The 16,827-nt window shown below is 44.3% G+C and overlaps 1 protein-coding gene across 6 annotated transcripts in view; it reads left to right on the forward strand.

Moving 5' to 3' along the window:
- The window catches only part of gas7b (growth arrest-specific 7b), a 418,502-nt gene that overhangs the window by 365,433 nt on the left and 36,242 nt on the right, over positions 1-16,827 (forward strand). For all 6 annotated transcript variants that reach the window (XM_078570742.1, XM_078570743.1, XM_078570747.1 and 3 more), the window contains 2 exons: positions 3,774-3,852; positions 5,253-5,381. In XM_078570742.1, the coding sequence (XP_078426868.1) occupies positions 3,774-3,852; positions 5,253-5,381 (208 nt within the window). The remainder of the gene's footprint in view (positions 1-3,773; positions 3,853-5,252; positions 5,382-16,827) is intronic.

Genomic DNA, 16,827 nt, shown 5'->3' on the forward strand with positions numbered 1-16,827 from the left:
CATCGGGACTTCCGCGGGGTTTTGATGCGCATCTTGTGTCATAAGTCCAGCCTCCGACATTCCAGAGACTGGAAGATCTGGATGGTTAAATATCTTATTTTCAAACGTACAGGCATTAGAGTAGTGATGTGGAACTTTCAGAGATGCCTTAGCACGGGTGAGCCCTTGCCTGCAATGGCTGTTTGATTACGAAACTGTCAGTTTTTTGCCCATTCTTTTTATTTACATGCAATGTGGGTGTCATTTTCTGAGATGATGTCAGAACCCAGTGTTGATATATGGCAAAGGAAAGTTTAAATCCAGTGAATTGTATTAATTTCTCTGGTCTGTGGACACATTAAGATTTCAAGGAAAAATTGCATAGCATCAAGGTAAAGTTCAATTGCATTAACCCCTGAGTACAGGTGGTGGAGCTAACAAAGAAGCCCAGTTGCCTTTCATTGAGATTGCGGATTTGTTTGGACCACTTTGTGCATTGACCACTGATTTTACTGATCTTAAACAAAGGCCGGGATCTTCCAGTCTCGCCGAAAGTCAATGGACCACCCCATCCCCTACAGCGGCTCCCATCACGGCAGGGGGGGAAAATCCCGGCCAAAGTATTTGGAAAAGCGTGAGCTGTGTCTGCTCACAGTTTGGATTTACTGTGTCAATGGGTGAGGTTCGCCCTCAGCAGTGTCGATGTACAAACTTCCCCTTTTCTCGCTTTCCTCTAAAGCTGGTTAAAAGCTGTTATTCAAGAGCTAGAACCGGTTATGCTTTTTTGAATTATTTCGTCTTATTGGGGTTATAGGTGAAGTTGGAAAGCTGCGTAGAGAGCTATGAAGTCACATAAATGTTGTTAAAGATGTACGCTGCTGTGTACATCTTTAACAGTTTCAGTACAACTGCCCTTTCCCTGAATAAAGTGCAAATATTGAGGAGAAAAGTAGATATAAAAGGCTCCTGGGTGAACTTTTCGGCTTTGCTTTTTGAAGATTTTGGTGTTGGCTTGGAGTCTAGTGACTTCTTTACTAACATTGCAAATGCCAACATCAAACACTCCCAGATCAGCTAAATCATGGACCAAATGCAGAGTAAATCCTGAAGGGCTAAATTCTTTTGTCATTTTCTCTCATTGTTACTGCTGTGACACGATAATGTGCCTAAACTCAAAACTGCATCTCAGACCCCACTGGGTCTGTTTCCACTTCTTAAACCAGCCATTCTTAATTTCTAGAATTTGAATAAGATTGCCAGTTTAGATCAGTTCATACCAAAATTGTGGTCCATTGCAGGCATGTGCCAGCTCTGAAACTGCTCACATTTCTGAATTTGACTGCTAAAACTGATTTTACTTTGAACCTTTCAAACTCAGCCAGACAGGAACATTTCATCCCACCAGTGTTGGCTGCATTTTAACCTAAGTGCCAAAAATTTGTTAAAAAAAAGTCTTGAAAATAACATAAGCTTGTCTTTAGAATTTTTTTTTTATGTTGGACATTTTCTTCGTACTGTGAAATGTTAAGGTCAATAGTAACCACGAGTAGGAGAGATGATGAGAAAGAGCAGGAAGTTATGGTTAGATGATCCTATACTTGGCTTTTAAAGCCTGAAGAGGTCCTGGGAAAATGTAAAGTAATAAATGATGCAGTGAGTTTGAGAGCCAAGGTTGCAAGGCTCTACTTTTAAAATGGGCTGTCACTTGACGAGAGCAGAGAGCATAGAATCAGCTGTTCCCAATGCAAAGTCTCCATTTGTGGGAGTGGGAGAGATCAGTGCATTTGATTCAAGATATGCTCAATTTCTGGCCATTCATTTTAATGATCGGAAAATTGGGAGCACTACAAATTGGCCATACAGACCTCCACGCCTAACTCTCTGATCTAGACTCCTGCCAAGTGAGACTCCGCACTGGGAATGTAGCCTGACAAAACTTACTCTTTCTGATTGCACACTCCTGGCACAGAGCCTTTCCCCATTGCGGGTGCTTATTAGGAATGCACGTTTACCAGGAAGAGGCTCATATCCTGATTTCATTCATTACAATTAATGGTCACACAGAAAAGATGTAGGAATGTGCTAAATGGATTATAGCTGACGTCAAAGCGGGCTGCGTATTGAGAATTTAGTACAAATTTAATCAGAGTGACAACTACAATTAATCTAAATGAATAAAGCAGTGTTTCTGTCTTTCATTAATGCATAGCTTATTTTAAAATAGGAATTTATCACTTCTAAAGTGGCTTTTTATCTATATATTAGCAGTATGAAATACTTTGCCACTGCTAGGCAGATATATCATTAAAGAAGATTACATATGATTGTAAGGGTTGTTTGGTGCCAGATATAAATACTCTAGATGTGAAGGCATGTCGGGCACATGTTTCATGTTTCACTGCAACCCTCAATCAAAATGTCTCCTGCTCAGTTACATCTTGCAGAGCCAACTAAGTGTCCAATGCTGGAACTGCAAAAACAAACAACTCGCATTTATAAAGTGCTTTTAATGTAGAAAAACATCTCAAGGTCCTTCAGAGGTGTGAGGAAATCAGAGGAAAGATTAGAAGGGGTGATCAAAAGCTTGGTCAGCGATATGCCTTTTATGAAGGGGCGTAAAGGAGAAATAGGGCATGGAGATACACAGGGGTTTACAGATTATCAGTAGATTACTGACGAAGCCTTGGGTGTGTATCCAGTTCATATTTACTTTGGTGTGAAATAAAAGAACATTTCCCTCACCATGTTTAGTATGATAGTTTTCCCTCAGTAGATGAATGTTCAGTAGAGGGCAATGGAGTTACAATATGTGTGCAGCTTTAGCTATGTTTGACATTGGAGGGGATGGTAACACTGTTTCTCATCAGAGACTGTCCCAGCCTTGGCATCCAATTTTAACGTCAGTGCAAAGTGGTTTGGACTTTCTACTGATGTTTCAACCTTCAAGTGTGAGCAGAGTACTCAGCTGCAAAACCTTTTACAAAAAGATGAGCAAAGCACTGGGTTGCATTATCATAGGGATCATGCACAAATCTAAGGTTGTAGTAGTACAAAGCATTAGACAGAGTCCATCTACCTGCTGGTCACCTAATTTTAGAATGTGATTTCCCTTGACTGTCTGAAGTGGTGATTGGCCATCTAAGATTTAACTTTTAGGTGAAGATTCAGCAAGCTGAGCCATTTTTTTTTGAGAAAAGAGAAACTTTGAGGAGTCCAAATGAAAGTTTTCAATTCTGTAAGAGGAATTGAGAAAGTTGCTCATTATGGACAAGGGTTTAAATATCAGAGATATGCGTTTAAGAGTTAGAAATTGTGATCAGCACTGTTCCTGTATGTAATGTAAAAAAAAAATGCTGTTTTAATATAGGTATTATTCTGAAATAGTGCAGAGGAAAGTTTACTATATGTATGTTAAAATATCATATAAACACAGTGCTGACTGGAATTTGTATTTGTAAGAAGGGTAGTTAGGCAGAAGTTCTGTACTAATGGTAATAGACTCAAATTACCAAGGACATTATTGAAGCAGACATTATATGGATGAAAAATCACCTCGGTAGCTATGTACCAGATTTGTCAACACCTTTTAGTTCAATGTGTTTATAATGCTGTTGTACATAGTGAGTAGAGAAGATCTTACCCAGGAGGAAATACAATGTGTTTTAGAATAAAGCAGAGTTTGCAGAATACAGTGAAGTCAGTAATTTGGAATTGATATCAAAAATGGATGCCCTGTTGTTGCATTTCCAGTTCCTAAAAGTCCTTATGTTCTTTATTTTGTCTGTCCCTGGCAGCACCTTGGGAGAGTCTTGGACACAGGTGAAGAAAAGTTTGGCAGATGAGGCCGAGGTTCATTTAAAGTTTTCGTCGAAGGTAATAAATAATTTTACCGATTGACGCACTTCAATGACAAAAAGATAAATACAAACCCAACTCAGTTGCACGAGTAACACTAAACCTGTTGCCCTGGTAAAGAAGTCTGAGGAAAACAATTCTTGGAGCTTTAGTTTCTCTCGCTTTCTTCCCAGTCTCAACAGTTCAGCAAATGTTTCCTTACTCTGTACTCTTTATATAATAAAAAAATCTGCAAGCCAGGATTACAGTCTGTTAATAACACACACAAAGCAGAGCCTGCAGACTTTTCTATAATTGCTACGTTTGTGCTAAGGAACATGATCAGATAAAGATTTGTACATTTGGAAGGTTTTCAACTGGGCAGATGTGTGTGTATATGTGTTAGATATGTGTTTGTATTAGGACTTCCTATTTCCTCCTATGAACTAACTGGAAATAAACTTTATCAACCCCACTGCCATTCCATACTTGACCATATTTGTCAATGAGAATGTGAAAGGTCTAAATGGAAAATGCCCTTGCTCAGTGGCTGAAAGCTGTCCCAGTTTTCTGAGGACAGATATGGTGGGGTGGGGGCGGGGGGAGACCCTTGTTCCCCAGCCATGCATTTCTGGGAATTGTGGCAGCCAGTGGGAATGTGACCAGTATAACACAGGACATTATCATGACAGTCTATAGATGAGATACGTAAACCCACATCTTTGAACACGACACATTCCCTTAGTGTTGTGCACAATGATTTCTTTCTCCCCATTCATTTTCCTTCTGTGGATTCATACCAGCATACAATTTCCATATGTGCTTCAATGTCCTGCCCAAGTGATCATTCGGATCCAGGCGGGGGAGAGCTTGACTATTGGGCCCGAGTGGAGGATGGGACTCACAGCTGAGGAAATAGGTGCTTTCCAAGAGAAATCACTGGACAGTGGTCAAGAGTGGGAATGTTGGCTGATTCTCCTACTCCCACTCACAAGCCTGCAGCGTCTGGAGCCAACTGCAAGCATCCTTTTAATCACCCTGGCTGAGATCAGAAACTTGGAGAAGTCCAGAGATTGGTTTCTATGTATGACTCAGCCAGCACTGAAGAGGTATTGGAGTTGATAAACACAACTACAGGACTTTGCCAGCAACTTTGCAACAACATAATTCCTCCAATTGCTTTAATTACAGGAAATCCTATCTAATAGTGCCTGGGGAACAGACTGTATCTTTATTTGAAAGTTTCTGAAGTATTATCTTGTAAAAACAAAATGGATTTACTAAAGAACATCCTTTGCGCAGTGACATGGTCATAAAAGGAGCAGATGGTATTTTATCGCCAGACCATAAGGTTTTGGAGAGCATCCCAAAATTATGGAAAATCCACTGCATGTTCTTTCCCTACACGATGAGAATTTATTTCCGCTCTCTTTTCTTAGCTGCAGAGTGAAGTGGAGAAACCACTGTTATCATTTCGAGAAAACTTCAAGAAGGATATGAAGAAGTTTGACCATCATATAGCTGATCTCCGCAAACAACTAAGTGCTCGCTATGTTGCCGTGGAGAAGGTATGAGATACTCCGGAAGAAAGGCAAAACCGTACCGTTTCAAAAGATATTTAATTCTTAACTTAAGAGTTACATAATGAAGAGTATTTCTCCTCTTATTTTTGGTGATTTCATTATTAGCCCTGAAATTCCTTGAGAGTTCTACCAGCCTGTGTTGTAACTCCAGTAAAAGATGAATTGAATTTCCCCACAGGAAGTGCTTTACAGCAATCTTCAAAGTGCAGTTCTTGTTGTAATGTAGGGAAAATAACAATCAATTTGCGCACAGCAAGGTCCCACAAACACAATGTGATAATGACCATTTATATTTGGGGTTTGCTTGAGGGATAAATATTGTACAGGACACCAGGAAAACCCTATTGAAATTGTTTTTTTTTTTCATTCATTCATGAGATGTGGGCTTTGCTGGCTAGGCCAGCATTTTTATTGCCCATCTCCAGTTGCCCTTGACAATGTGGTGATGAGCTGCCTTCTTGAACCGCTTGTGCTGTGCCAGTGAAGCCCACATCCCATGAATGAATAAAAATAAAGGATCATTATGCCTACCTGATAGATGTCTTGATTTAACGTCTCTTCTGATAGATGGTCTATCTGACCGTGCAGTCGTCCTCAGTACTGCACTCAAATGGAAGCCGAGAATTTGTGCTCAAATCCCTGGTTTGGGACTTGAGCCCACAACCTGCTGACTAAGAGGTGAGAGTGCTACCTACCCACTGAATCATGGCTGACATGCCTATTTTCAGCCATTTTATGCCACTTCCTTGGAGATTCCCACTGATTTCCTTTTAAGGTATGATAAAGAACAGATTGTAATTCCAGGGCTTTTGGACCTTTTTCTTTCCCAACACCAAAAAGTAACTACAAAGTCAGTGGAAATAAAAATCAGGAGAGATGTAAATCAGACTGCTGGTTTGCCATTGCTCATTCTACACTATTGTATAATGTCAAAATCACCCAATTGATTTTAATCAGCTGTAAAACAACTTTTGGGTCCCTTATATCAGCAGTTAAAATATAGGTGGGTTCCCTCAACCATATCTTAAGGTTTGATGATAAACCCATTCCAGTTATTGGACAAGCAACACAACAAAAAATATGAACTACAAAGCAAACCTCAATCAAGCAACTGTCAACTGGAGGATTAAACATAAACTGGCAGGAACATGACGGAGATGCTTGCTGAAGTCTTGGTCAAATTCTGTCACATCTAACGATCCAAGAAATTGAAATAAAGCATCTCATATAGTTAGTCATCAGCAGCATGTCAAAAATGGTGGAGAAATCTTTGCCTCTACATTGGAATGCTAGTTCATCCAGGAGCTAATGATAAATCACTGAGATTGCTCAGAGCTTGTCCAATGATCAGATAAACTTATTTTCAACATACCAGAGGGAGATGCTCTACATTTCATTGCAGGCAGCTGTCTCTCTAATACTTGGCGTTACTGGGGATTACTGCATGGCCATTTTAGATAAAGCTGCCCATTGTTAGATGACAAATTAGCAGTTACATTATTATTGGATGAATCTTGGGTTAATCCTGCCAGAATAATGTTAATGAAGTTAGGATAAATAAAAATAAAGTTCCTTCCTGTCAGATTAAAAAGTTAATAGAATTGGCCACGCAAATGTTTTCTGTATAGTCAGCAGTTCAGAAAACTGCTGCACATCAAATCACATAAGCAAGCTCCTCCACTTTCCTCCCCATCTCTTCTCTGCGCTCACTCAAGTTGTTTCCAGTCAATAGATGTGAGCTCTGTGAATAGTTATTCTTTGCAACAACCTGACCATATCTTCAGCTAACATTTACATATGGGTATATTTTGACTTTGTGCGATAATGTAGATCATGACAGTCAGGGAGATCTGTAAATGGGCAGACAACTTGTTTTCACCTGTTGTACACTATCACACAACGTTAAGATTTACTCCATAGGCTGCCAATCATGAATTGTCCATGAGTTGCTCTTCGAGTATTTTTTTTATTCACCTGGCTAGTTTAGGGGCATTGAGAGCAGTTGTGGTGTCCTTAAATTTGATTTGAGGTTAACTTATCTGGGACAGATTTGACTTAGGTTCTCCTGGTCTGTGTGGCTCAAAACCATGATCGATGATGCATTTTCCAAAGGAGAGTCTGGCAGAGCCATATGTGAGGAACAGGAGTAGGCCATTTTGCCCCTCTAACCTGTTCAGCCATTCAATGGGATCATGGCTGATCTGTGACCTAGCTCCATACATCCAACTTTGCCCCATATAATCCTTTTAGTATCTTTGAGTAACAAAAATCTATTAATCTCAGATTTAAAATTAACAATTGACCTCGCATCAACTGCTATTTGCAGAAGAGTTCCAAACTTCTAATGTGCTTTGTGTTTAGAAGTGTTTCCGAACGTCACTCCTGAAATGCTTACCTCTAATTTTCATGCTTTATCTCCTGGTCCTGGATTCCTCAACCAGTGGAAATAGTTTTGTCCCTGTCTACCCTATCAGTTCTCCTTTGATATCTTGAAAATGTTGATCAGATCACTCCTCAATCTACTAAATTCCAGGGAATACATCCCAATTTGTGCAAACTCGCCTTTTAATTTAACCCTTGAAATCAAGGTATCCTTCTGGTAAATTTACGCTGCACTCCCTCCAAAGCCAATATATCCTTCTTAAAGGTGTGGTGCCCAGAGCTGTTCTTCAAGTGTGACCTAACTAGGGCTTTGTATAGCTGAAGCATGGCCTCTTGTATTCTAGTCCTGTAGATACAAAGGCCAGTGTTCTACTGACCTTTATGATTATTTTCTATACCCATTCTTGACATTTTAATGACCTAGGTAACCTGATCATCTTAACTTTTTTGGACCTAACCATTTTGAGAGTACTCCAATCATTTTTCGGTCAAAAGTGGATGACCTCACACTTGTCTACATTGAAACCCATCTGACATAGTTTTACCCATTCACTTAATTTAATTAAAAGACATTTTAGGGTGCAGTGCCTGTTTCCCAACAGTGAATGGGTCACATGCTTATCTCAACATGGTCGCCTGGAGAAGGTGAGTGCACAGCAGGAAGTTATTGAAGACTAATGTTGACAGCGCTATAAAGGTTCCAGCAGACAAGCTTGAGGTTAGCCATACTCAGATGTGTGTGCTGACAGGAGCAACTCCTTTGGGCTAAACTAAGCGATTTTGTGTGGGGACAGCAACTTGGTGCTAAATTGTTTAAGTTCCTTAGATACACCTGAGGGGCACATTATCATATCATCTGTGACATTACAGTTCCATGGGGTCCACATATTCAGCAGCTGGCTGGACCACTGAAGCAGAGTTGCAGCACCCTCTAGCTCAGCAGCCACAGTGGCAGAGGAGGCCGCTGCATGAGGAGCAGCAGCTGTAGCATTCTCCACAGTCACATGCAGCTGGACAGAATGGCCTCAGGATAGCACCTAGAAGCAGATGATACCCTATCCACAGGCCAAGGGTCAGCTTCCTCAACCTCTTTGAGTGACAGTGCCTCCAAAGGCTGTGCCTCTTGCGGGAGGCAGTGGCTGGCCTGTGCACCTGCTTGGAAGAAGCCCCACGGCCAACAGGAGAAGGTGGCCACCCATTGCCTGTGGTGGTCAAGGTGACCACAGGACTCGATTTCTAGGTGCTGTTCATTCCAGGGCTCAGCTGTTGACATCTGCAGCATTTCACAATCCAGGTCATGGATGCCATGTTTGCAAGGGTGTCTGACTAGGTTAATTTTGAGACAGATGCAGCCAGCCAGCCAAGCCAAGAAGGCTGTCAGCTTTGCCTCCCTCACAGGATTTTCACAGGTCCAAGGTGTTGTAGACTGTACCATCGGAGCAGCCAGACTTTTTAAATTATTCGGAAGGGGATTCCACTTCTTCAATGTGCAGCTGGTTTGCGATTACTGCAGGGAGCGGCTGCGATGCATTCATCCCTCAGCAGTCCTGGGTTCCTCAGCCCTCCTTTCTACCAGGCAGTCTCTGCGATTGGCTCTTGGAGGGTAAGAGATACCCCTTCAATAGCTGCTGTTCACACTAGGGAGGAGCACCCCCCCATCCCACCACAGCCACAGAGGCATAGGACAGGTGCGAGAGGAGAGGAACCACCAGGGCCACAAGATGAGGTTCTGCTCATGACTGATCTGGGAGGTGCCCTTCCATACGGCCCGGTAAGGGTGTCTCAATAGTGGTGGTGTGCTGCACCCTGCACATGTTGGCACTTCAGAGTGGACTCAGAGCTGGAACTAGAGGTGGGGGAGAGCGCCAGGCATCTTTGGAGGGGGAGGAGGCACAGGAATTTCCTGAAGTGCCGTTGATGCCTGTGGCCTAAATGGCTGAGAAGTCCGTGATGCCCAAATCCAGACACGCTGTAGCTAAGTATTATGCATGCAGCATTGCATTTACCCCAACAAAGCCCCTGAGGTAGCTAGCTTCCCCCAGTACATAGCCCCCCACCCGTGGCAGCAGCAAGCCTGCTCAATACAAACAGGTGGCAACTCACTACGTTCTTTCTGAGCCTTACATGGCCATCGATGACTTTCAGGCCATTCACCAGCATATACATGTCCCAGCTCAATGTGGTGTGGAGCACCAATGATGATGATAAGATCACACATGCTCTCATTGAAATAAACATCATCCATGTGATAGTAACAGTGTGACAGGCACCCACGTGACTTCTTTGTGCAGCAAAGACTGTTTCCACATCCATTTTTTTGTTAACTGGTGCTACCCCTGTGGCTTCAGCAGAGCTAAAGGCAGCTGCTTGCCCCCCACCCCCCCCCCCCCCACCCCCCAACGCCCACCCCGCTCTCATATTTGAGACACCCTAAGGGATACTCTCTGGGCTGTGGAGCCTGTGAGGGCCCTGCCAAAAACTGCTCCACCTGCATCTGTTCAGGGGCAGACTTGCACATGGGGGCAGCAGGCAGCGTGTGTGGCTCTGTCTCGGGGCAATGGCCATGAAGTGAGGGCACCTTCAGAAGACCTCCCACTGCCATCATCCCTGTCTCCCTCTTCCCTCCAAGGGCCCACCTGTACTTCCATACTAACCAAGAGCTGGAGAGCACTTGGCTGCATTTGAATATAGTGTTCGGCCAACACGGTGGCTGTATGACCAATGCTTCTCAAGTTTGCCGCCATCGGATGGAGATCATTGATGAGTGCCTGCATCCACTGGTTGTCCTGGCACATCTGATACTCTGACATTGGAGTTGTCGTGCGCTCAAATGCCTGAGACATCATAACTCTCATCCCAGAGATAGGGGAGACGGTGGCATAGTGGTAATGTAACTGGACTAGTAAACCAAAAGCCCAGGTTAATGCCCTGGAACACAGGTTCAAATCTTACCATGGCGGCTGGTGGAATTTAAATCCAGTTCATAAATTCAACTAATTAATCCAAAAAAAAATTAGAATGAAGGCTAGTCTCAGTAATCGTGACTGTGAAACCATTGTTGATTGTCGTGAAAACCCACCCGGTTCACAGATGGGAAGGAAATCTGCTGTCCTTACCTGGTCTGGCCTCTGTGTGATTCCAGATCCACAGCAATGTGGTTGACTCTTAACTGCCTTCAAAGGACAATTAGGGATGGGTAACAAATGCTGGCATTCCCAGCGACGTCCACATCCCAAGTAAGAATAAAGACAAAGATGGACTCCTCCATCTTCAGTGCTAGGGGCCGCACTGCCTCTGGAAATTCTGACAGATGCCCAAACGTTTCCCTTTTCTGCTTCACAAGCAGACCTCCACCAAGGCTTAGCATCCGTGCCCAGCCGAGCAAAGTTTGAGGGGTCCTCCGGTGGGATCCCTCCTCAGCTCTCTCTGCCCCCAGCACCTCCTCACATGTGAAGCGTTTCTCACCTTGTGCCAACATTTCTATCTGTGACACTGGAGTCACCGAGGCGAGTGTTTCGCGCTGGTGGAGGGAGTGCATGAAGCATATGGTGGGGCTTTCTCAAAGTGATGCCCCTCTTCTGATTGGGCTCCATTGCCTCCTCCCTTACCTTCTGGAGAACAGTGCATCTGTGGGAAATGAAAGACATTTGTTAGTGCTGCACATGGGTGACAGAGCTCCAACTTGGCATTGTACAGATCATGACAGGTGAGGTACAGGCAAAATTGGTTCAACATGCATGATAGTTAAGAGCCAGGTTTCAGTGTGATATCTAGTGCTTTCCCAAGACCTGTGTCACCCCCATCTTTCCATCAGCAACAATCTGTATGGGTGCCATGTGGCCGATTGCCAGGGCATCTGTCTCTGTCGCCATCAGGATGACCATTTATGTAGCTCTACCGCCACCCGCCCCACCCCACCTCTGCTTCTCTGGCTCCCCAGCAGTTTTGGGCTCTCTTGTGCATTGAAAAAAGCTTTAGGACCGTGAGGAGTTAAGTGATTGCTGAGGATGGAAGTAAGGTATTTGCAGGGGGTGGGGTGCACGGCGGTGCACGTGGAGGGGGAGTGTTTGTGAGATGGGGGATAAGTGGGCACCAGGTTGTCTGTTGAGATGGAGACTCAAGGGGAAGCCTGTAGAGAAATGTATGTGTCTGATAGCAGAGAGTGTGGCACAAATGACTGCTGTCCAGGCAACGCCAAAGGAGCTGAGGGATTTAGATGTCATGGGGTACTCACCTCACCAGACTTTAGCTGGTCATTGAAACGTCTATGACACTGGATCCAGGTCCTCCATACAACACTCCGACTGCTCGCGACCTCTGCAATCTCAAGCCAAGCCTGTTTGGTGAGGCTGACTGGAAAGAGGGCTTTTTGTGTGGCCCTGATTCCTTCCAGCATTACCTTCAGGGATGTGTCTATGAAACAGGTGTTGGGGGTGGGGGGCCAGCCCCTACATGTCTTCCATCCATTTTCTTCCTCTTTTCTTCTCAATGAGAGGAATCACACCACACAGTGTTGCTGCTGAGAGTGCTGCCAGAGCCCTTTTAAGTGGAGATCCTTCAACGCTGTTTCAGAACGGTTCCCTACCTTCACCCCTAACCCAGAGACAGGCTGCTCATTGGTTTTCTCTAGGAAAGAGCAGCTGGTAGGGCTGTGATTCAGGAGATCGAGTTTGTGACCTGGAAGTGGACCTAGTGTTGCTCTGGAGACTGTGGCGGTAAGATTCTGCCTGTGGTCTGCAGTCATTGGGGAAACGTGCAGAGCCCATTCCAAGTGATGATTTGACAGGAAATCCCTATATGACTCACATGTGACCAGTTAACAGCTAAAAATGTACAGATGTGAAATTTCATGGTGTGGGTGTGTGGGTCACTGCCTTGGCTCACCTGCATGTGGAGTTAAATCCAAACAATTCTAGCCCAGCTGCCAAATACAGAACATGTGCAATCCATTTGAACAGTGATCACTGCAGGATTTAGAGTCTTCATGACTTTTCTTTTTAAAGGGCCCTGAAATACAAAGGCCGAGAAACTTGACTGCTCTTCAGATGCTAAACAGCCTCCGAAGCTGCCAAGATGGTGGACAGGAAACACAAGCACAATTGTGGCTAGAAGTGCGCTGCCAGCCATATTAGATAAGGCGGTTATGCTGGTATCAAGAATGTCGCAAACATTCAAAGGTGGAAATAATTTAAGTTAGGCCCTTGCTTCTGATTTTCGCATGGTCCTGCACTGAACTTGCACAGCACAACCTAACATTAACCACCGGGAAAGGCCTCACGCTTGCCTGAATGTGGAACTGGATCAACAGGAGCACTCCTGCTTTTAAGAACAAATGTGGGAGACTCTTTGCCACCATCCCACCACCCCCTTTGTGGGAATAGTGCTGCGACTGGTTGCCCCCTTCCCAACACCCCCACCCCCAACCTTAGCGACACGCTGCTCAGCGTGCTGCCCCTTATTCTCTGCTATGCATTCACTTTGTTGAAATGAGGCCTGAAGCTCAATCTTGACAGGGCCTCAGCCCTCAGCATTGAGATCCAGGGACCTTGCCATGCGCTAACTATGTGTCCAATAATGGTCACACCCAAACTTCTAGGCCATTAATTCTTACGAGTTGCCCTCAGAGACCACTGAGAAATGGCTCTTTGTACTCGATTGTAACAATAGCAGAGTAGCAAATTTCTTTCAGCACTAACTTTCAAAATGAATGTGTATTTCATGTCATTTCAATATGTTGCAATCTAAATTCAAAGTGATTTACCACTTCCCAAGTTGCGGCTCGAAGTGCACTGCCAGCCATATTAGATAAGGTGGTTGTGCTGCTGTCAAGAATGTTGCAAACATTCAAAGGTGGAAATAATTTAAGTTAGGCCCTTGCTTCTGATTTTCGCATGGTCCTGCACTGAACTTGCACAGCTTGGATTAGTACTTGGGACTATAATGTTATTGCTATTACAGAGACTTGGTTGAAGGATGGACAGGATTGGCAGATAAACATTCCAGGATTTAGATGTATCAGGCAGGATAGAGAGGGATGTAGAAGAGATGGGGGAGTTGCACTGCTGGTTAAGGGGAATATCACAGCTGTACGACAGGAAGACACCTCGGTGGGCTCATGCAGCGAGGCAATATGGGTAGAGCTCCGGAATAGGAAGGGTGCAGTCACAACGTTGGGGGTTTACTATAGGCCTCCCAATTGCCGGTGGGAGATTGAGGAACAGTTATGTAGGCAGATTTTGGAAAGATGTGAAAGCAATTGGGTTGTTGTGGTAGGTGATTTTAACTTTCCCTATATTGACTGGGAATCACTTAGTGCTAGGGGTTTGGATGGTGCAGAATTTGTAAGGTGCATCCAGGAGGGCTTCCTGAGACAATATGTAGATGGTCCAACTAGGGAAGGGGCAATACTGGACCTGGTATTAGGGAATGAACCCGGCCAGGTGGTCGAAGTTTCAGTAGGGGAGCATTTCGGGAAAAGTGACCATAATTCAGTAAGTTTCAAGGTACTGGTGGATAAGGATAACAGGAGTCCTCGGGTTAAGGTGCTTAATTGGAGGAAGGCTAATTATAACAATATTAGGCAGGAACTGAGGAATCTAGACTGGAGGCAGATGTTTGAGGGCAAATCAACAACTGACATGTGGGGGGCTTTCAAATGTCAGTTGATAAGAATTCAGGACCGGCATGTTCCTGCTAGGATGAAGGATAAGCATGGCAAGTTTCGGAACCTTGGATAACGAAGGATATTGTGAGATTAGTCAAAAAGAAAAGGGAAACATTCATAAGGGCTAGAAGGCTGGGATCAGATGAAGCCCATGGAGAATATAAAGAAAGTAGGAAGAAACTTAAGCAAGGAGTCAGGAGGGCTAAAAGGGGTCATGAAAAGTCACTGGCAACCAGGATTAAGGAAAATCCTAAGGCCTTTTATACATATATAAAAAGCAAGAGGGTAGCCAGGGAAAGGGTAGGCCCACTCAGGGACAGAGGTGGGAATGTGTGTGTGGAGCCAGAAGAAATGGGAGAGATACTAAATGAATATTTCTCATCAGTATTCACCAAAGAGAAGGACTTAGCAGTCGATTTGTCTAGGGAAGAGTGTGTAGATAGCCTGGATCATGTTGAGATCAAGAAAGAGGAGGTGTTAGGCGTCTTGAAGAATATTAAGGTGGATAAGTCCCCAGGGCCAGATGGGATCTACCTCAGAGTACTGAGGGAGGCAAGGGAGGAGTTTTCTGGGGCCTTGACAGAAATCTTTGTATCCTCACTGGCTATGGGTGAGGTCCCAGAGGACTGGAGAATGGCCAATGTTGTTCCATCGTTTAAGAAGGTAGCAGGGATAATCCAGGAAATTACAGGCCAGTGAGCCTTACGTCAGTGGTAGGGAAATTATTGAAGAAGATTATTCGTGACAGGATTTACTACCATTTGGAAACAAATGGGTGTATTAGTGAGAGGCAGCATGTCTTTGTGAAGGGGAGGTCGTGACTCACTAACTTGATCGAGTTTTTCGAGGAAGTGACAAAGATGATCGACGATGGAAGGGCAGTGGATGTTATATACATGGATTTCAGTAAGGCCTTTGACAAGGTCCCTCATGGCAGACTGGTTCAAAAGGTAAAGTCGCATGGGATCAGAGATGAGCTGGCAAGATGGATACAGAATTGGCTTGGTCATAGAAGACAGAGGGTAGCAGTGGAAGGATGCTTTTCTGAATGGAGAGCTGTGACTAGTGGAGTTCCACAGGGATCAGTGCTGGGACCTTTGCTGTTTGCAGTATACATAAATGATTTGGAGGAAAATGTAACTGGGCTAATTAGTAAGTTTGCAGACGTCATCCAACAGAGGGCGCTGGTGAGAAGTGACTGAAGCATTCTGGGAGAAGTCACCGCAGACACCGCAACTCAGGAGGGAATTGAGGAGGACCCACTGTCAAAGAACGGATTACTACCCGAGCCACGTGCAAATTGGCATAGGGATGCGAGAATAAGGGAAGTAAACATGTGGCTAAAGGAGCGATGCGGGAAAGAGGGGTTCCATTTCGTGGGGCACTGGCATCAGTATTGGAACAGGAGGAATCTGTACCTTTTGGGAGGGTCTCCACCTGAACCGATCTGGGACCAATGTTCTAGCGAAAAGGGTAAATAGGGTGGCCAACAGGACTTTAAACTAGAAAGTGGAGGGGGGAGGGAAGGGTAAAACTCCAAGAAGTATGACTAATGGGAAACAAAGCAGCAGGTTAGCGTGTGGGGGTTGGATTCAACTTCATGGAAAATTATGAAAGAACTGAAAAGAAAGGAGAGCCCAGGAGAGGCTATTAAAGTCCCCAGAACATAAAATAGGACAGAGTGTTTGGAAAGGGCTAGGAATCTAACTTCAAGCACATCAGATAAAGGGACGACAATGAGAAAGGGGACGGGAAATACAGGACTGAAGGTGTTGTATCTGAGTGCACGCAGTATACGAAATAAGGTAAATGAGCTTGTGGCACAGATTGAAATTGGCAGGTATGATGTGGTGGGCATCACGGAGACATGGCTGCAAGGGGATCAGGACTGGGAGCTAAATATCCAAGGATATACATCCTATTGAAAAGATAGGCAGGTTGGCAGAGGGGGTGGGGTTGCTTTGTTAGTAAGAAAATAAATTAAATCGATAGCAAGAAATGACGTAGGGTCAGATGATGTAGAATCTGTGTGGGTAGAGTTGAGGAACCGCAAAGGTAAAAAAACCATAATGGGAGTTATGTACAGGCCTCCGAACAGTAGTCAGGATGTGGGGCACAAGATACACCAGGAGATAGAAAAGGTGTGTAAGAAAGGCAAGGTTACAGTGATCATGGGGGATTTCAATATGCAGGTAGACTGGGAAAATCAGGTTGGTAGTGGATCCCGAGAAAAGGATTTTGTGGAATGTCTACGAGATGGCTTTTTGGAGCAGCTTGTGGTGCAGCCCACTAGGGAACAGGCAATTCTAGATTTAGTGATGTGTAATGAGGCAGATTTGGTAAGGGAGCTTAAGGTGAAGGAACCCTTAGGAGGAAGTGACCATA

This window comes from Cetorhinus maximus, chromosome 24 (genome assembly GCF_964194155.1).
Source record: "Cetorhinus maximus chromosome 24, sCetMax3.hap1.1, whole genome shotgun sequence".
Classification (NCBI taxonomy): domain Eukaryota; kingdom Metazoa; phylum Chordata; class Chondrichthyes; order Lamniformes; family Cetorhinidae; genus Cetorhinus; species Cetorhinus maximus.